The sequence below is a fragment of the Gymnoscopelus microlampas genome (genome assembly GCF_963454915.1).
Source record: "Gymnoscopelus microlampas genome assembly, chromosome: 20".
Classification (NCBI taxonomy): Eukaryota; Metazoa; Chordata; class Actinopteri; order Myctophiformes; family Myctophidae; genus Gymnoscopelus; species Gymnoscopelus microlampas.
In genome coordinates, this window is record NC_139957.1 from 16,648,340 (window position 1) to 16,665,797 (window position 17,458).

At 39.1% G+C, this 17,458-nt stretch overlaps 2 protein-coding genes across 2 annotated transcripts; both read right to left on the reverse strand.

Moving 5' to 3' along the window:
* Positions 1–378: 378 nt before the first annotated feature.
* marc1 (mitochondrial amidoxime reducing component 1) lies at positions 379–9,402 on the reverse strand. Its single transcript, XM_084044306.1, has 7 exons — positions 9,101–9,402; positions 4,371–4,541; positions 3,615–3,777; positions 1,830–1,973; positions 1,628–1,689; positions 1,302–1,373; positions 379–1,097 (listed from the first exon to the last, which is right to left on the reverse strand). Exons 1-7 carry the CDS (start codon positions 9,349–9,351, stop codon positions 971–973), a joined length of 990 nt encoding a protein of 329 aa, XP_083900432.1. The 5' UTR covers positions 9,352–9,402; the 3' UTR covers positions 379–970.
* A 3,364-nt stretch (positions 9,403–12,766) lies between these two features.
* Positions 12,767–14,932, reverse strand: kcnk3b (potassium channel, subfamily K, member 3b; the record flags this gene model as incomplete). Its single annotated transcript, XM_084044939.1, has 2 exons — positions 12,767–13,662; positions 14,650–14,932. 2 exons carry the CDS (start codon positions 14,930–14,932, stop codon positions 12,767–12,769), a joined length of 1,179 nt encoding a protein of 392 aa, XP_083901065.1.
* Between the last annotated feature and the right edge of the window lie 2,526 nt (positions 14,933–17,458).

The window sequence follows — 17,458 nt, forward strand, 5'->3', positions numbered from 1 at the left end:
TCCGTACTCAGCACAAATTAATTACAGTAGAAGATAAACATTTAAGAGCAAGGAGATATATCACAACCCCCCAGGAGACAACACCAGATATTGTAGACGCTGGTTAGAGCAGTAATCATTTTGCATTTAAGTATTCTACAGTACCATACTTAGAGGCATCGGCAGTTGGTCTTTGTCTGCATAACCTTTCAACTCGATACAGTCAGGCCAGAATAGAATGACTGTTTGTGACTTTGGAAAATGTGTGATTATTTCAGTAGTAGGAAAAATAGCACTATAAATTACTGTACAGTTTAACTGGATCTCACTGGATTCAATAAACAAAATGAGAATCTGTGTAAAGTGTAAATGTATTTTATTAGTGTTCTATAACGGCTATGCTCACTCCAAACACTATATCTCAACAAAGCAACAATAATGACAATAAGCATTCTCCATCATAACATTGAGTGCACATTGAATTAATAAAAGACACTCTGGGTAACTTCACTGTACAAGGACTGGCCCGCAGAAAGACACTGGAGCACACAGATCTTCTTTTATATTATTTAATCAACAAACACGACTGCAAAATATGAATAATGTTTTGAAGCTATGGCGTCTTCATCGGAGTCCAGAACACATGGAATTACTTAAGGACATAGTCAGACAATAGTTTGAGTGCATTAATTTGCAACGTCTGTGAATCAAGTAGTCTGATTTTTAACAATCTGATCCTTTTTACTATTTTATGTCTTTTTTTGTTTTGGTGTGGTGTTCTGAAGGTGATCCTCTATAGCAATTGTGTTAATAATAATCAGATACCTCTTTATTCTTCTGTAAAATGGTATGCTAAGACTGGGTTTGATCCAGCATTCAAGAGATTTATTTGCCACACTCATATGTGAAATGTTTGTGTGTGGTTATGTCATATCTCTCTCTCCCTACCTCCCTCTTTCTCTCTCTCTCTCTCTCTCTCTCTCTTTCTCTCTCAACGGCTGATCTTGTACACGATGTCTCCAACCTGGAGGACTCCTGTCTTTTTGACAGTATACAGCTGCCCAAATAAGGGTGCGGTTTTGTAAATGTGCTTGTCTGATGGCTGGCACTGGCGATAGCTGAAAAATAAAGCACCCAAAATTAGGACACATTAAGGTGTGATTCCGACAGAGAAAATGGTTATTGGACATGGATTACAACATAAAAAGTGTTTCCAAACTATGTGCACCATAGATTTTTCTAGATGGTTATTGGACATGGATTACAACATAAAAAGTGTTTCCAAACTATGTGCACCATAGATTTTTCTAGATTTTTCTCACCTTTTCAGTGTATCTAGAGGCTCCTTTCTATTGATTATACCTGTTTCTGGGTCAACCGTGGTGAAGATGCACCTGGCAACGATGAATACAGATAAGCTTGCAACATTATTGTTATTAATACAGATTAGCTTGCAACATTATTAGCATGATTATTATTCATTACACTACTGTTATGTCACTACTTTCAGAGCATTTTTTAAACATGTAATGAAGCTTTACAACATTGACAATGATATAAAAATCTAAAAGCATGGTGTCTCTCTACATGAAATTGTGAACTGTGAAGATGTGCACATTACAGTTGAAATTTGTGTCAACCATGTTACCTTCCACATGACATCACACGCTGCATTCGCACATCTCCAATCTGAACCGCCTCCCATGAATCCTAAAATGTATGCAATATTTTTGTAATACTTTGTCACAATGACAAAAAAAATCATTAATTCCAAAAATGATGTGCAAAAGTCAGTAATTCTCATAGTGAGATAATAAAGATGATTCTTGACAGCAAAAATCACACCTCACCTCATCAAAGGCTTCACAGTCACTTATGACGATATTTGGACGGAAGCGTTCCACCGTGACGTCTTTCTCCAGCCGGGTGCTCAGATCCCTCACTGAGGCCTCCGACAGTAGCATCACCGGTCCAACGTCAGGGTAAGCCACCTGCTACAGGATTTTACATCAGCAACAATGGCACACATTACAAAGGGCATAAAGGCTAGTTTATACTTCATTGTATGACTGTGTTACTTGCCTGAACTCTGTTATATTGGCATTAGTCTAGGTCAGATTTCCAAAAATGCCAACCCTGTTATGGCATCATTTCTTTTAGGTGTATTAAGGGGTGCAGAATCCAAATATGTATATATATAAGGAGCCATGTGTGTCTCTTCACTGTATCCACACTGAGGAGACCATCTTCCCCATACACCTGATGGCCCAAAAAAGAAAAAAGCTACTTTTACATGCACCCAGCAATATATATTTTCACACTAAAAATGGGTGGGATGAACAGGAAAACGCATCAAATCGCGACGCATTGTGAGCTTGTAGATTTGCCATTGTCATGATTTCTTGAGTTTTTTCATGGATTTTGTTACTGAAATTATTTTGGATAATGTTTGACTTTTTTAAGTTCAGATTTTTCTTTTGACTTTTGAAATAATTGAAAATTATAAAAAATGGGTCTGTCACCCAAAATGAGTCTCAACCATAGACTGTAAAAAAGAATGGACAAAGCCACTCCCCTGCTTTCTACAGAACGAAAATGAAGCCGATAGTTCAGGAACATGCATTCCTCCATCGTTAATATATACAGTTGGCCACGCCGGAACTCAAACGCTATTGGTTGAGACCAGACACGTGACCAGCGAACCGGAAAACACCCCCAAAAATGCTATTGGTTGGGTAGCTTGTCAATCAAGAGCGGGGGCGGGGAATGAATGCTATTGGTTGTGTAGGTTGTCAATCAAATCATCCCGCCCCTCCTGGAGCATAGCCTACTTTATCGTCAATTTTAGAATAAATGGGACCATAATTTAGCAAAACGCATATCATGATGATTGAAAGGAGACTTTAAACTAGCGACTGGAAGCATATAGAATTTATGACAATTTTTATTACGGTAAGAAAATCTAGTCTAAAGTTTGTCAAAAACCCATTCACTTGCGCTAAAATAAATTCTTTCTGACACTTCAGGTCGGCGCAGGGTAAAACAGCGCCACTCTGGCCATTCATAAGCTTCCGTGTTGGCCTCATCGTAAATATCCAAGCCTTGCCCCTTGGTCTCAACCCATTGTTGGGAAACACTGCCCTAGGGGAGTTGAATTTCTGCTAGACACCTTTACAAACACATTGGTAAAAAAAAATCTTTTGTTTTTGTAATATCCCCCTATAAATGACAATGTCATGTCAGTTGTATAAGATGATCTAATCCCTATTCATATGGTGAATTTAAACAAGGAAATGCAACATGTGTCAAAAAAGGATTAAATAAGTTATCTGGGATCATGTCATGTCACTGATGTACAAGATGGGATGTGATAAGGAAGATCAAAGCAAGCCAATAAACAGTAAAACAGTGATTTCACAATAGAAATGTACAGCCTGTAGCTGTATAATTAATCATTGAGAGCAATGGTAAAATCAAAGCAACAGCAGATTAATCTTTTACTCTTTGCTCACCAATATTATAAGCAATCAATAACACAGAGAGCAAGGTTCAAAACCATTGGAAACATTATGTCCAACAACAAAAAGATCAACACTTAAACTTAAAGAGTTCTCAGAAGTAACAGAACCATTTACCTCATATTGTGGGAAAAGGGGCTCAATCTCCACTGGCTTCCTGGGCTTCATGTGGGGTTCAAAGTGCACCAGGCGAAAGGTTTTTTCAGATGCCAGGTAACGGCTGAGCCAGCTGGAGGCTTCTTCACCACAGTCCCTGCCTTGAATGTCAGCACCGAAGACTCTGAAATACGAGTTGGACAATATAAGAGTTGGGTAAACAAAATGACAAGAAGCTTTGTCCAACTGATCATCATAAGTTCAGAGAGAACGAAGCAACCAGGTGATCACCGGAGACGTAGAAGTCAACAGAGTTAAAATTGCAAAAAGGTGCTCCTGAATCAGACGGGATTAAGACATCAGATTAAAAAAATGGGAGATCCAGGCACTCAAGGTTAAAAGATGGAACAGCCTTTATCTATTATAAAGGCTGTTCCCTCTTTTAACCTTGTGTTATCTGATCCCATTTTTTTATCTGATCATAAGTTCAACTGTCAACTAATGTGAAAGGCAATACATAAAGACTATTTTAATAATGTGACATGTACCACTCTAACAAAATGTCAGATAGTGCAAGTACAAATGCATAGTACATTGCAAAGAAATATATATAAATATATATATCAATATATAAAAGACCCAAATATTCTGAGTTTTTCTACACGTCTGCAACATGTCCCTATGACGAAACATAAAGAACTTTATCAGCAAGGTAGATGATGAACAACTGATTGACCCATGTAGTTTATTGAACCCCTATTAAAATGATACAGGAACCTGCAGTCGATGACACGGTTTTCAGGCTGTTGGAGTGGGAACCTGAACTCTTCCATGTCAGGTCCGTTCAGACAGACCTGCCGTCCCTCAGAGGTCAAAGACACGAGGACCAGACGGGGTTCCTGCCTGCCTGTCACCATGTGGCCATCCTCTGTGATCACAAGCCAGTGTCTACATCAAAACAAAAGCATAGATGGAGAAAGGTGCTGAGATAAGGGACTCTGATCTAGACCCTTACAAACGGGCTGGTCAGAGCCTTCAAGACTAATTTATATTTTGTCATACGATGGCCAATCTGCAAGCTAATAGATCTGCAAAACTGTCATGATACGATCTTTCTCAACTCTCCTACTGTCCGTAAAATAATGCTAGAGGGAAATCCCAGTAACACTTACAGTACATATTCACCATTAACTATCATGGCTCTTTAATTGGCATTATGTAAAGCACTAATGCCTTTTTCTGCATGCCATTATGCCCATTGCCCAAGTATGGTGTATGTATTGTATGGTATGATATACACTTATAGTCTTGTCTTTTGTCAGTCAGTAACTAAGTCAGAAGTCAGTCAGACGCATCTGTCAAGTAAACCATGTGTTGCAATGATATTGCATTGTTTTGGCTCTGCAACTGTGATATTAGATTAATCTGCGTAAGCATTACACAGACTCTGAGATTACAAACCCCCCTAGACCCCCCCACCACCACCTGAAACAGAGCCTAAAGATGCAGAATTATTACATGGACATGACAACATTTATTTTGAACCCTTCATGGGGTATAACTTAATGATGCACAGATATTAAACATGATGCAATGATCCACAAGAATGCACACAATTGGCATGCTGACACAATGCTGTCAGTCATTTCTTTGTAAATTTAAGTTATTTGACATATCGGCCCTGTGCATTTTTTGATTACGAAGCCTGAAGGCAAACAGAAATAACACAATTAAAACATGAATCGCAATTATTTGTGTGAAAATTAATCGTCGACATAAATGTGTAATGGTGACAGCTCTAACTACAGGAGGACGCTGGTGGAAGTGGAGGGAGTTTGATCACTGACAGGCTGCGGTAGAGGTGCCGCTGACCTATACTGAGTGTGTAGCATGAAAGAGTGAGAGGCGTTCTGCTTAACCCATACAATCTGGGAACGCATCCTTGTCATTTTATAGATTTCTTTGGGCTATTCAAAAATAGCAGATATACAAGCTCATAGCGCAGCACCGCGTGCCACGCTATGAGCTTGTAGATCTGCTATCTTTGAAAATAAATTGTGAAAATATGTATATATCATATATAATATCTTTGCTTCTGGGGATTCTACAAATGTCTTCTAAATCCTATAACTTCTGAAAAAAGTTTGTTGTTATATCAGTGGTTCTCAAACCTTTTCATGTCAAGGGCCCCCAAAATGATATATATTTGGCCGCGGACCCCCATCTCAAAATATGTTGTTCCAGGAACCCCCCAGAAGCAAAGATTTGAGTTAAAAATGTTTGCTTTAAAAATATATATCTACTCAAAGATTTGCACACATTTTCACGATTTAAAAAACATAGCAGATCTACGAACTCGTAGCGTGGCACTCGGAGCCACGCTATGAGCTTGTATATCTGCTATTTCTGAACAGTATACAAAGTATACAATAATGGTTTAAGTGGTTACATAGATGCGTTCCCGGTCTTAATGGGTTAAAAAGACTGCCTAGATTGAACCATTAGGATTGAGGGCATACATGTATGTGTTAGATTGTGGGCGAAATGAGATTGGAGGGTGAATTAGCGTGGGAACCAGCTTGACCGCCTGAACTATCTCGATGCTGCTCGATCTGTTTACCATCCGAATTCCTCTGCCTGATGACGCAGGCGAGGCAGAAAACTGTTGTTGTAGTCTCTGATGCTGCTGATGATGTCATCAGATGTGGAATTTAGGGTGCTAAATGCAACCTGTCTCGGAGAAATAGAATATTGAAAACTGGCCTCAGTATTTACATAAGCATGTCATATACAGTATGATAACAAATGCATAGACATTGAAACTCTGTGTGATCCTGTACATACCAAAAAGCTCTGCAAGCTGAACATTATACAGCAAGTTTAGGCAGGACATTTGTTACTAGTCTTGTAAATCTCTGAAGTGGTCCATTAATAAAAGGTGATATTTCCTACCTGTGCTGATTTTGTTTTTTTTCTAGTGTAACAATTTGCAGTTGTTGTGTGCTATAATGGATTTACCGTACTAAGTGTGAATAGAGAAGGCAACTTTAGAATAGCAAAGTGGAATGTGGATTAATAAGTGTCAAACTACTAGTGAATTAGTTATGAGCGAGACCTCGTTTTAGAATGGGGAGCATATTCTGAGTAAAAAAATACTTAATTTAGAGTTATATGGGCATTATTTATTAACACTTGCCGTTGTGAGTTTTCTTACTAGAACAGACTATCTATTAAGTGTTATTAAGGGAGAATGAGTATTCTTGTGGTGAACTACCTTATCAGGCCCATACTGAGCTAAACATAATAAACATCATAATTTATGTACAACATCCTTACTTAAGTTATTGTCAATAAGCAGTAATTAGATGGTTATTGAGGGAACATTCTTAGTTAATGGCATAGTAGTTGAAAAATATGGTGCGGCAGTGGCACAGAAGGTTCCCAGTTCGAACCCGGGCTCCCCCAGTATTAGTGTCAAAGTTTCCTTCAGCAAGACACTGAACACCTGATTGCGATGAGCAGGTTGGTACCTTGCAGTAAATCTTGGTTTACTCCTCCGTCGGTGTGTGAATGGGCGAATGGGCAAAATGAATGCACATTGTAAATATAAAATGCACCACTTACCATTTACCATATTATGGTCCTGCAGAATAAGGCATTAATAAGTGCTTTATTTTAACTAATAAAAGAGCCAATTTTCCACTAATATGCATTCTATGGGCTCGCTATGTTGGTAGCCAGTATGTAGTAGTTACATAATGTTGTTAGTGCTAAGAATGTTGTTAATGTTGAGAGTGTTGATAGTGTTCATTATTAGTGTCAAGTATTGATAGTGTTAAAGGACCACTTCACCCATTTTCAACCTCATCTTCATATACGTAGTTGGTCCTTACTATTGCTCATTATAAGATGGCACAATTTCTGTGGACATTTAAGCAACCTGCCTACCAGTGATATCCTCAGTGGGGATTCCAAGTCAATAGAAAATACAGTCTTTTTCTTCCTGGTCAGTTAGCATATTATACAAACCTTTGTTCTTGCATTAACAAAACATTAAGGAAGAAAATCTCCAAACACATTTTATTTTTAAAAGAAGAAAAGTGGGGGTGCAGATAGCCAAGGTCTCTGGTTCGATTCCCGAGCCCGACAGACCTTTGCTGCATGTCACTCTCCAACTCTCTCTCCCTGTTTCATGTCTCTCTTCACTGTGGACTATCAATAAAGATCCCAAAAATATCTAATAATATTTTTAAAGTTTGATATTACCAAAACTGCCTACCGATGATGTCACTGGTAGGCAGATTTCTGAACTGTCCACAAGCCTCCTCTGAGACACAGACCAAGAGGACAGAAATGGCACCATAGTATAATGAGCATTACATTATAATATGGTACCATTTTTGTCTACTTGGTCAAAATCTAAGGACCAATCATATGAAGATAGGTTGAACATGGGTGAAATCCTTGAGTCCTTTAAGTCAAGAGATTGAATAGTTTAGTAGTGTTGAGATTGTTGATAGTATTAAGCATTGATAGTGTTAAGCGCCATTCACACTGATCACTATAACTATAACGATAACTTTATAACTATATCGTTCACCATTGTATTTTGTTTTATAGTTGGTGTGAACTGTGAACGCTGTCATCCACTTGACTTGGAAAGATTCTTAAAACTATATTTTTATAGTTATCGTTATAGTTATAGTGCTCAGTGTGAATGGCCCCTTCAAGCTCTATTATGCAATTTATTCAGTGAATAAAATCTCATTTTGTCCAGTCTGTATGGTAGGTAGAGTAGAGTATATTCATACAGGTTATCTCAACGGTGGGCACCAGATATTTCTGGGCACAATTCTTTCACCAGAAATACCTGGTGCCCACTGTGTTTTGGAGCCCAGTATTCCCTGGGCCCAATAGGTTTTGGTGCCCAGAAATACCTGGTGCCCACTGTGTTTTGGTGCCCTGAAAACCGGTGTCCTCGAGGGTGGGGGTGTTTGAGTGGTGCCTAGAATGCCCACTGCAGCCCACTGCACTGGACAATGTATTCTTAATACTTATAATTTGTTGTAGACATTTAGATCCTATGTTGGTTGGACACCACACCACCTTCTTTGACACGATCCTGTTTCTGTACCTGATACAAAAAACGCACGGAATAAATAACAATAATATCAAAAAATGTTGTTTTGCCAAGATCGGCCTCATGGTGGCGCTATGACAGGCTGATCTGAACAAATCGGGGAAGAGGTTCTGCTCTGGCATCCAGGGAGTGAGTGTGCGCTGACACACACACACACACACACACACACACACACACACACACACACGTTGGCCTGGCGGAGTCGGAGACAATAATAAGTGAGGAGGATAACTAGTGTGCTCGTCTTAGCGAGCCCACAATCCGAATCCGAATCATCTTTATTCAACTAGTTAATGGTGAATATATGTAGTCCCTGGCCTACCTTAATGTACTGTAAGTGTTGCACAATTCTACAGTACTTACTTACCGATCTTGAAGTTCTCCATATTTCAATCCAAACTCTTGACATTCTGCCAGAGCGACGGACAGCGCTTTCCCAGATTTCAGGGGGTGAACAAGCAGCTGCGACACAACACCCACCGCTGTAACTTTCTCTGGCTTTAGAAAGTGTTTATATCCGAGACCAAGGCCTAGAACAGCTACACCAGCTCCCCCGACCAACAGAGCAACTTTCTTATTGTCCGCAAATGCATTCATCAACGCTCCCTTCAGGTCCATTTTTAAACCTTTAAAAGAGTTGCGCGGACATTGAACTTTATCAAAGAGGGGCGTGTCTAACCGCGTGTGACGTTTCACAGGGGGTTGTTCAAGAACATTAGTATGAGCATTGAGCAGTGGAGGAAAGTAACTAAGTACATTTACTTATAAGTACTGTACTTAAGTACAATTTTGAGGTACTTTTACTTTACTGGAGTATTTCCAATTTTCTATGCTTTTACTTCTACTGCACTATATCTCAGAGGCAAATATTGTACTTACAATATTTTGACAATTATTTGAAAACTCTAGTTACTAATACTTTGTCGATTTTGATTATTATTTATTATTTGTGTTTTGTTGTAGATGCACTGTGCATTAAATAATTGCACCCAAATAAGATTTAAAGGTTAGAAATACCCCAAAGAACCTATAGGCTGACAAGAGCTTTTGTGGCATTGTTTAAAGACTTTATTGGGGATCCAGTCTCGATAGATTGTCATGGGCCTAAAATTCCAAGCGGACACATGGTTGAGAAGTAACACATAGGCCTAAGCACTTACGCAGAGTCAAATAATTGTGCTCACTTTCGCCTGACTAACCAGTGACAGAGAGGCCTCTCAGTTTAATCTTTAATACCCCAAAATGTGTCCCAAAATAAACAAACAGTTGCTCTCAGAGAAGAGGCCTGGGTGATGTAATGGCTCAGCTGACCTTCTGAGTGAAACTATTTTTGTCTTTGACATAGATACCCAGGTTTATGGCCAAAGTAGAAAACAGCAGATGCTGTCACGGTAGGGAGTCAATACAGGGATTTGTCGAATGGATGGATACTCCTTCTGTTGCTGTCCTGTGCACGCCTAATGGCTGAAGGCACATTCACAGGCATGACGCCAGCACTAGCTGGCTGTCTTCATGTAGCAACGGCAAGCACGTTATTATGATAACAAGGTACAATCTTAATTGCTCTATATAATCAACAACTGAGAAGATACAGGTCACAGGTGCATGATTTAGAAATGTCAGGGCTTAAAGAAGATGAAACAGCAACTGAAACAGTGGTGACTAAAATGTTTTAGATGATCAGTTATCAGTTATTATAAATCAGTTATTTAAAGTTTATAAATTGGCCTTTATTGTGCATTATGAATTCTGTGCAACTTTAATGTGCGTTTTCAAGTCATAGCCATTAGAAGTCTTGTGCCTTTGCATGAATAAGAGCTCCATAAACCCGTGTTTGCACCAGTGTCATGTAAAGTCTTCTCTTGGCATTATTTGTCTCTAACCTATGGCATCAAACAGGAAAAGTGTAGGAGTCATAATTGGACTTTGGTCAATATTCCCATGGGGCCACCATCTGGACCACACTGTTACTTCTATATATTCAGGATGATGAGTGTTTTCTCTCCTGTGGTACACTGGCATAAACAATATTGATGTTGATAAAAGGTTCCTGGAATGACTACATCTTAACCACAATCCTTTTTCTGTGTGCATTTAATACATTGATACAAGTGGACAAGCACTAGAAATTAATATTTAAATAGAGCAAAAGATCCAATATCATATTGTTGTATAAATAATCCTTCTAGGCCGTTATTTTTTTCTCTTATTTAATCTTGTAGATTGTAGATACAGTACTCCAACCATTACAATAATCATTCACAGTGATCAACAATATTGATTGATTTATTCTGGTGGAATTATGGAAAACCACTCCCTTGCTGAATATCAGCAAGATGCTTGAGATGCAGGAACAGCTTCAATGTATTTCATTTTGTTCTATAGAGATAGTACATACTTTCTCAAAAGTGCTGCCCTTCAATTGTCAACCCTTCGATGGTCATCAATGGTCTCTAAACTCATATACTCCTTAAGACTTATTTTGATTTATAATTCAGGCTTTAGCTGGTCCAGTATTATATCCAGTTAGTGCTTTCCTCAAGCACAGAAAAATGTTAACTTTGAGTTGAATTAACATTTTACTGTGTGCCTTTCCTTTATCTTATCCATTGCTGCTTCGTCTCTAATCTCATAAATTAGACACATATTCATAGATTTTTGTAACATAAGATAAATAAATAAAAAACACGTCATTTCCATTACATGGCATAAATGACACACCTTCTACAAGAAAGAATGCAGAGAAACCGGTTTCCATTAAATCTGTTACAGTACTTGCAGAAAATATAGGCTATTAGTATTATGAATCAATACCAGCAAACCTAACATATCACCATACATACGTACTATAGCAATTATTTCTCTTCCACATAATGTGTACAAGGATGATGTAGCTGTAGTACATCCAGAGTGTTAAATACGGGTCCATATGGTTACATTTGTACACTCTCAGAGCTACAAATGATAAATTAACACTGAGGATTTTACTGTGCGGGGTCCCTCATCCACATAAGTGCAGTGCAACAAAATTAAGTACTTTCCTTGACAATTATTCAGACAAATCACAGGTAACAATAACTTCTAGTTATTTTCTGAGGTTTGTACTGTAAATGGAGGCAAGGCCTGAGTAGATAGCGTTCAATAATTCTAGTTTGTTATCCAGCTTGGTTCATGAGAAAGGTGAGGCTTGTCACAAAGAGCGTCTCAATGAGTGTATACTGTATATCCTCTGAAAGTCAATTTAGTGTTATTTTTCCGTTTTGTTTTCTGTGGCTTGTCTTCTTAATTGTCCCGATACAGTAAGCCACTTCCGTTTGGAAGCAGTTTCAAACTAAATGAGATAAGTAAAATTATATGAGGATTATGTGCCTGTGCTGTTTGACCCTGCTCTACTGACTAAATCCAGGTAACTGACCTGTTTAGTTTGATAGGCACAAAATATTGTGAAGCTTCACACAGTCCTTGAGGTCAAAGGAGTGCAGCGTGGAGAGGGATGCAAAGATGGAACAAAACAAGAAAAACAACCACACCAATGGGGTAGCCTACAGACCTGTACCCAGCTTGTTGATTTCCACTGTTAAATTGTCTTTGAACAATATCTAAATGTGCTGTGCTTTCGTTAGCTTGTTGTAATGATGTTATCCAAATTGACGTATCCATCAAAGGTGTCAATGACTTCAGCTAATAGTTGATATCATTAGAAAAGACACAGGACTATTACCACTGTATGTCCTGGAAGGCCACCACCAGTTCCAGTGGCAGGCACCTACTGTATACTCCATTAAAGATAAACTATCAGTCCTGATGGCTAAGCCCTTGGACCAAACAATACTCCGAAATGGTCACAGAATCAAAACATCTGCCGCTTGTCTGGCTTAAATGAGTTTGACTAAGCATAGTAATTTACTGTTTTCACCTTGTGCTTGCCCGTTTTTCATGTCCTCCTGTCTTCAACGGCTTACAGCACTGAAAACATCTACTTGGTCTATGATCCACTGGGCTGCAAAAACAATACTGTATTGTATTTGGGAGGCTAGACAGAGCTGCGTCTCTTGAACACTCTGAATGGAGACAGAATGTGTAGACCCGTTGTTATGGAACTTATGCTCGCACATTGGCGTGGGCTGCACACACACCCTGTGGACCCGGGCTCAATGTGGTGTGGACATAAGCTGCTCTGCTGAAGGTCAAGGTAGGCATCTGAAAAGGACAGCTCCTGAGGAATCATCATGGAGCTCTGCATCTTCTCCCTGCTGCTCCGGTACCACAGGCAAGAGCAGATCGTCTGAAAGTGCATCACCTCAGTGTAAGCGCTTTTGAACTCTTTACCCCCCTTAGACTTGGCATTTCCCACAGGCATGGGGGACATGGTGGTGGAGGCCGACACCGGAAGCAAGTGGGATGCGGCTGCAGCCAACGAGTGGGACGCCTTGTGTTCTGCATCCCTCCTCTCATCCTCGGCGTTCATGGTGAGGAAGCGCAGCACCACCAGGTTGAGGAAGGCCCCGATCACCGTCAGGCCCGTGAGGATGTAGACAAAGCAGAAGGCCACGTAATGTGGGTCGTTCTGCAGAGCGTGGTCCTTCTGCAGGGCGACGTAGTCACCGAATCCGATGGTGGTGAGCGTGATGAAGCAGTAGTAGAAGGCGTGGAGGAAGCTCCAGCCCTCGTAGTGGGAGAATGCCACAGCTCCCACACACAATGTGCTGCCGCAGGAGAAGAAGCCCACAGTCACCATGTTAGCCATGGAGACCTCGGGTTTGCGCATTCCCAGGCACTTCTTGGCTTGGTGCAGCAGATACCTGACGAACGTGTTTATTCTCTCTCCTAGGCTCTGGAACATGACCAGGGTGAGAGGGATCCCCAGTAGAGCATAGAACATGCAGAACACCTTACCTGAGTCTGTGCTGGGGGCAGCATGTCCATAGCCTGATTACAAAAGAAAAATCAATGTATTCTTACATTAGAAAAGAGTAAAACAGAAACATGGCAAATTAAATGAAAAATAGACACAGTGAGCATTGGCATAATCATAAAATCAAGCACCACTATAGCACATACAGTATGTATAGCATAAAGGAACCTCCTGTACATGTAATGTTTAGAAATTATTGTAAAGTGATGATTGTAAAGTGTATTCTAGTTCACACAAGCCAAGTACACAAGCCATGAAATAGGCTTTTGTTTCTTAAGTGTTTTTATTGTCTTAATTACTAGGCCTATTGTGTTAGGCTTACATTAATCCAAAAGTGTGGTTGAGTCTATAATCCAAAATTGAGGAATTAAAAGAATTCCATAAAATAAAAATAAAAAGTTACATTCTACAAATTGTCATTAATGTTTTGAAGCAAAGCTGTGTCACAGCTTTACTGAAGTGGCGTCAGCTGAGACTTTTCTTAGATAAAAAATGCTATGTCCTTGTCTTTGTCCTTGGATAAACTGAAGTGGTCATAGACATAGTGGTTCTCAACCAGTGGTCCGGGGACCACCAGTGGTCCTTGAAAGGGTTCCAGGTGGTCCCCAGCTAAATGATGGAGAGTTGGTAACCAAATAGACCTTTATAGATCTTTAACTCTTGAGAGCGTAAAATGAAACCAAATGGACCCGTAAATTATTGTTAAACATACATTACTAAATTAAAGAATTGTTGTTATTATTATTATATTGAAACGTTGGCTTGTTATCTCTCCTATGGTACCAACATCAATACAAGTCTTGGGTCAGAGAGTCTAAATCTCATCAAATGGTGAATCCGTGGCTCAAATGCCGAATAAATAATAGACCTTATGAAAAGGGTTGAAAACCACTGGACTGTCTCAAACTTAACGTTTTGAGGCGAAGTGCAGCTTCATACACAACAACAAAACAGCTTTGCTTTTCATCTGCTTCGTGTGTAAAATAGGGATCGAGGCTCACCTATTGTCGTTATCACAGTAATGGCGAAATAAAAGGATCCGGCGAATTTCCATTGCACCCCAGCTTTGTGCGGTTTCAGCTGCAGAACGACCTGCTCCAACTCGGCAAAGTTCACTTTGGTCAAGTTATATTTGCGCATAAGTTCATATTTCCTCGCATCGAGCTTCCTCCTCTGACTTTTCTCCTGTTTAGATTCCAACGTGTCAAACACGGCGGCTCCAACCACCAGGTAGGTTAAAATACTGATAATGAGAGCAAGAGTCCTGGCGTTCTGCCTCTTCATGATAGAAAAGACCCCTTAAAGTCCCTATCCTCGTCGTTTTGGGAACAGCAGCGTTCTTGATTGAATAATAGAGATCCAACATTCGGGGGACTTGCGGCGAAGTGCACATTGATTGGGAGCTGTTCATTCAGCACCACCCCCACACACCACAGTTGGGTGCCTCTGTGGGTTATTTGGACTATTTGTCATCGTCATTATATTTAGAACAGTGGTTCTCAACCTGGGGGTCGGGACCTCCAGGGGGGTCCCCACATGATTTTGGGGGTCCCTAGGTGACAGTAAAGTGACCATTTAAGGACCTTCAAGACCTTTTTTTATACCTCAATAAAAAAAAGGGGGAAACAAAGAAAAACACCATCTCTGCTATCAAAAGTAATCAACAAACTAGGCTATTATAAAAACTGGTCAAATATTGGCCAAATTGTCAAATAATACAGGAGGCAAGATTTTTTCCAAGTGCTTATCAGGGGGTCCCCAGTTCAAAAATGATTTTTTTCCTCACTTTTATTTTGGGGGGTCACGACACACACAGGGCGATCGGGTTTCCAAAAAAAACGTGTGATAAATAAGGATTTTAGTTTCGAAGAATGCTTTTTTTTACTGTAAGAAAAAATGTTGTTTAACGAAGTTGAGCACTTTGATGCCGGGGAGATAGCCTACAGTAGTTTCCCTGAAGCCTGAATAAATATTATCTGAATGTGTGAAGAGTGCTCATAATTCTGAGTATGCTATAACTGTCATTTTCATCTTTCAACAAGCTAGCGCGTATCACGTTTTCAAATAACGTTCAGTAGGCTATGTTACAAATACAATATTTATTCTGTGCGTGTTCACTATTCAAACAGATAACCGGTTTCCAGGATTCACAAGTTGTCTAGCAACGACACAATTTTCTCTCTTGTCTGCAAATAACTATTAGACGCCACCAGTGGTGGAAAAAGTACTCAATTATTTTTTACTTAAGTAAATGTATCAATACTGCAACTTTAAGTACAAAAGCACTTAAAGTGAAAAGTAGAAAGTACTCATTATGCAGAATTAATGTCCCAGTTCACAAGTTTTCAAATGTATAAAATGTATAAAACTCTTTTGAAAATAGCAGATCTACAAGCTCACTATGTCCATCACTATTGTGAGCTTGTACATCGTCTATTTTCAAATGTCCAAAATGTATACAGAGCTGAAGTGGTTAATGTATGTTGTGTAATAATCAAAATCTACAAAGTAACTAAAGTTGTCAAATAATTGTGTGGAGTAAAAGTACAATATTTGCCTCTGAGATGTAGTGGAGTAAAAGTAAAAGTATAGCAAATTTGAAACACTCCAGTAAAGTAAAAAATACCTCAAAATTGTATTTACAAGTACAGTACTTGAGTAAATGTACTTTGTTACTTCACACCACTGGACGCCACCATCCTTGACAGTATCTGCAGTGAATTCAAATAAAACGGTTCAACAAAAAACTGATCCATTCAAAATGAAAAAAAGATTGCGATTTTCTTTCTTAATTTATTTTATGGTATGAAAGAGGAAACATCTATGATATATTATACATAATATAGCCTTAAAACAGCACCATCTATAATTAAGTCATCATCATCATTGTCAAACATTGTTCTCTTGAATATACTGTAAAGTTGCAACAAAGTTCTGTTCATTGTGGCCTTAAATAGCTTTAGGCTACCCTATATGCACTTCAGCAGACTCTATTATTAAAGGGTATGGTTATCAAAAGTGGCAATAAGATGTTCCTATAAAACAATACGGAGTGAGACAAGTCTTCATATGCCGCTTCCCACAGTTGCCCCACAAAATCTCAGTGTATCATAGTATAAACACAATTCAAATTGTAAAACCCATTATTTTCAAAACAAGGTGACATTATGATAAAATTGTCCTTAGTCAAATAAGTCAAATTATTGTCACATTTGTATAATCACATTTTCATACAGCCTATAACTAGAAAAACACATTGGCATCATAATGAAACTGAAGAAGAATTGTATTAACCGCTTATTCTGCTCAAACACAAAATTATACAGACATTTGTATTCTTAGATCAACATACAAACTTGATCACCAGTAAGAAAACTTGTGGTGAAAACAGTACTTTTATGCTTTCCTAAATGATAAGAACAAGATCATTTTAAGTCCAGCAGTGCTTCACTACTGAGACATTTGAATTCTGCAAAAATAACCACAGAGCGTTGAAGCAAAACTTCCAAGAAACCAGCCAATTAACACCTCGTGGCGGCACTTTTAGACATGCTATTTTCATCCCTCCTGGCCCTGATGCAGGCCAATCCTTCATTTCTATCTTTGTATGGCTGCTGCTATGGGTGAGAATGTAGCTGCATATTTGGCATTTTTGGCAGTTACATCTGTGTTAAATCTGAGTCTGTGTTCACCAGCAAATAAACTGTCCCTCTTGAAATTTTCCTGTCATGTTTAACCTGACCCTGAAGTTAAGTTGTTCTACGTATGTGCTGGGTTGACTGTATGCCAAGTGAGTAATGGAACCTGATG

Bases quoted from the DNA above. Each gene is read 5' to 3' on its own strand.
- marc1 (XM_084044306.1), bottom strand. From the start codon at position 9,351: ATGGACCTGAAGGGAGCGTTGATGAATGCATTTGCGGACAATAAGAAA. The intron at 1,974-3,614 runs GTAAATGGTTCT...AAAATCCTGTAG, and splicing joins CCCTTTTCCCACAATATGAG to CAGGTGGCTTACCCTGACGT. The intron at 1,690-1,829 runs GTGAGGTGTGAT...CATACATTTTAG, and splicing joins ACTGTGAAGCCTTTGATGAG to GATTCATGGGAGGCGGTTCA.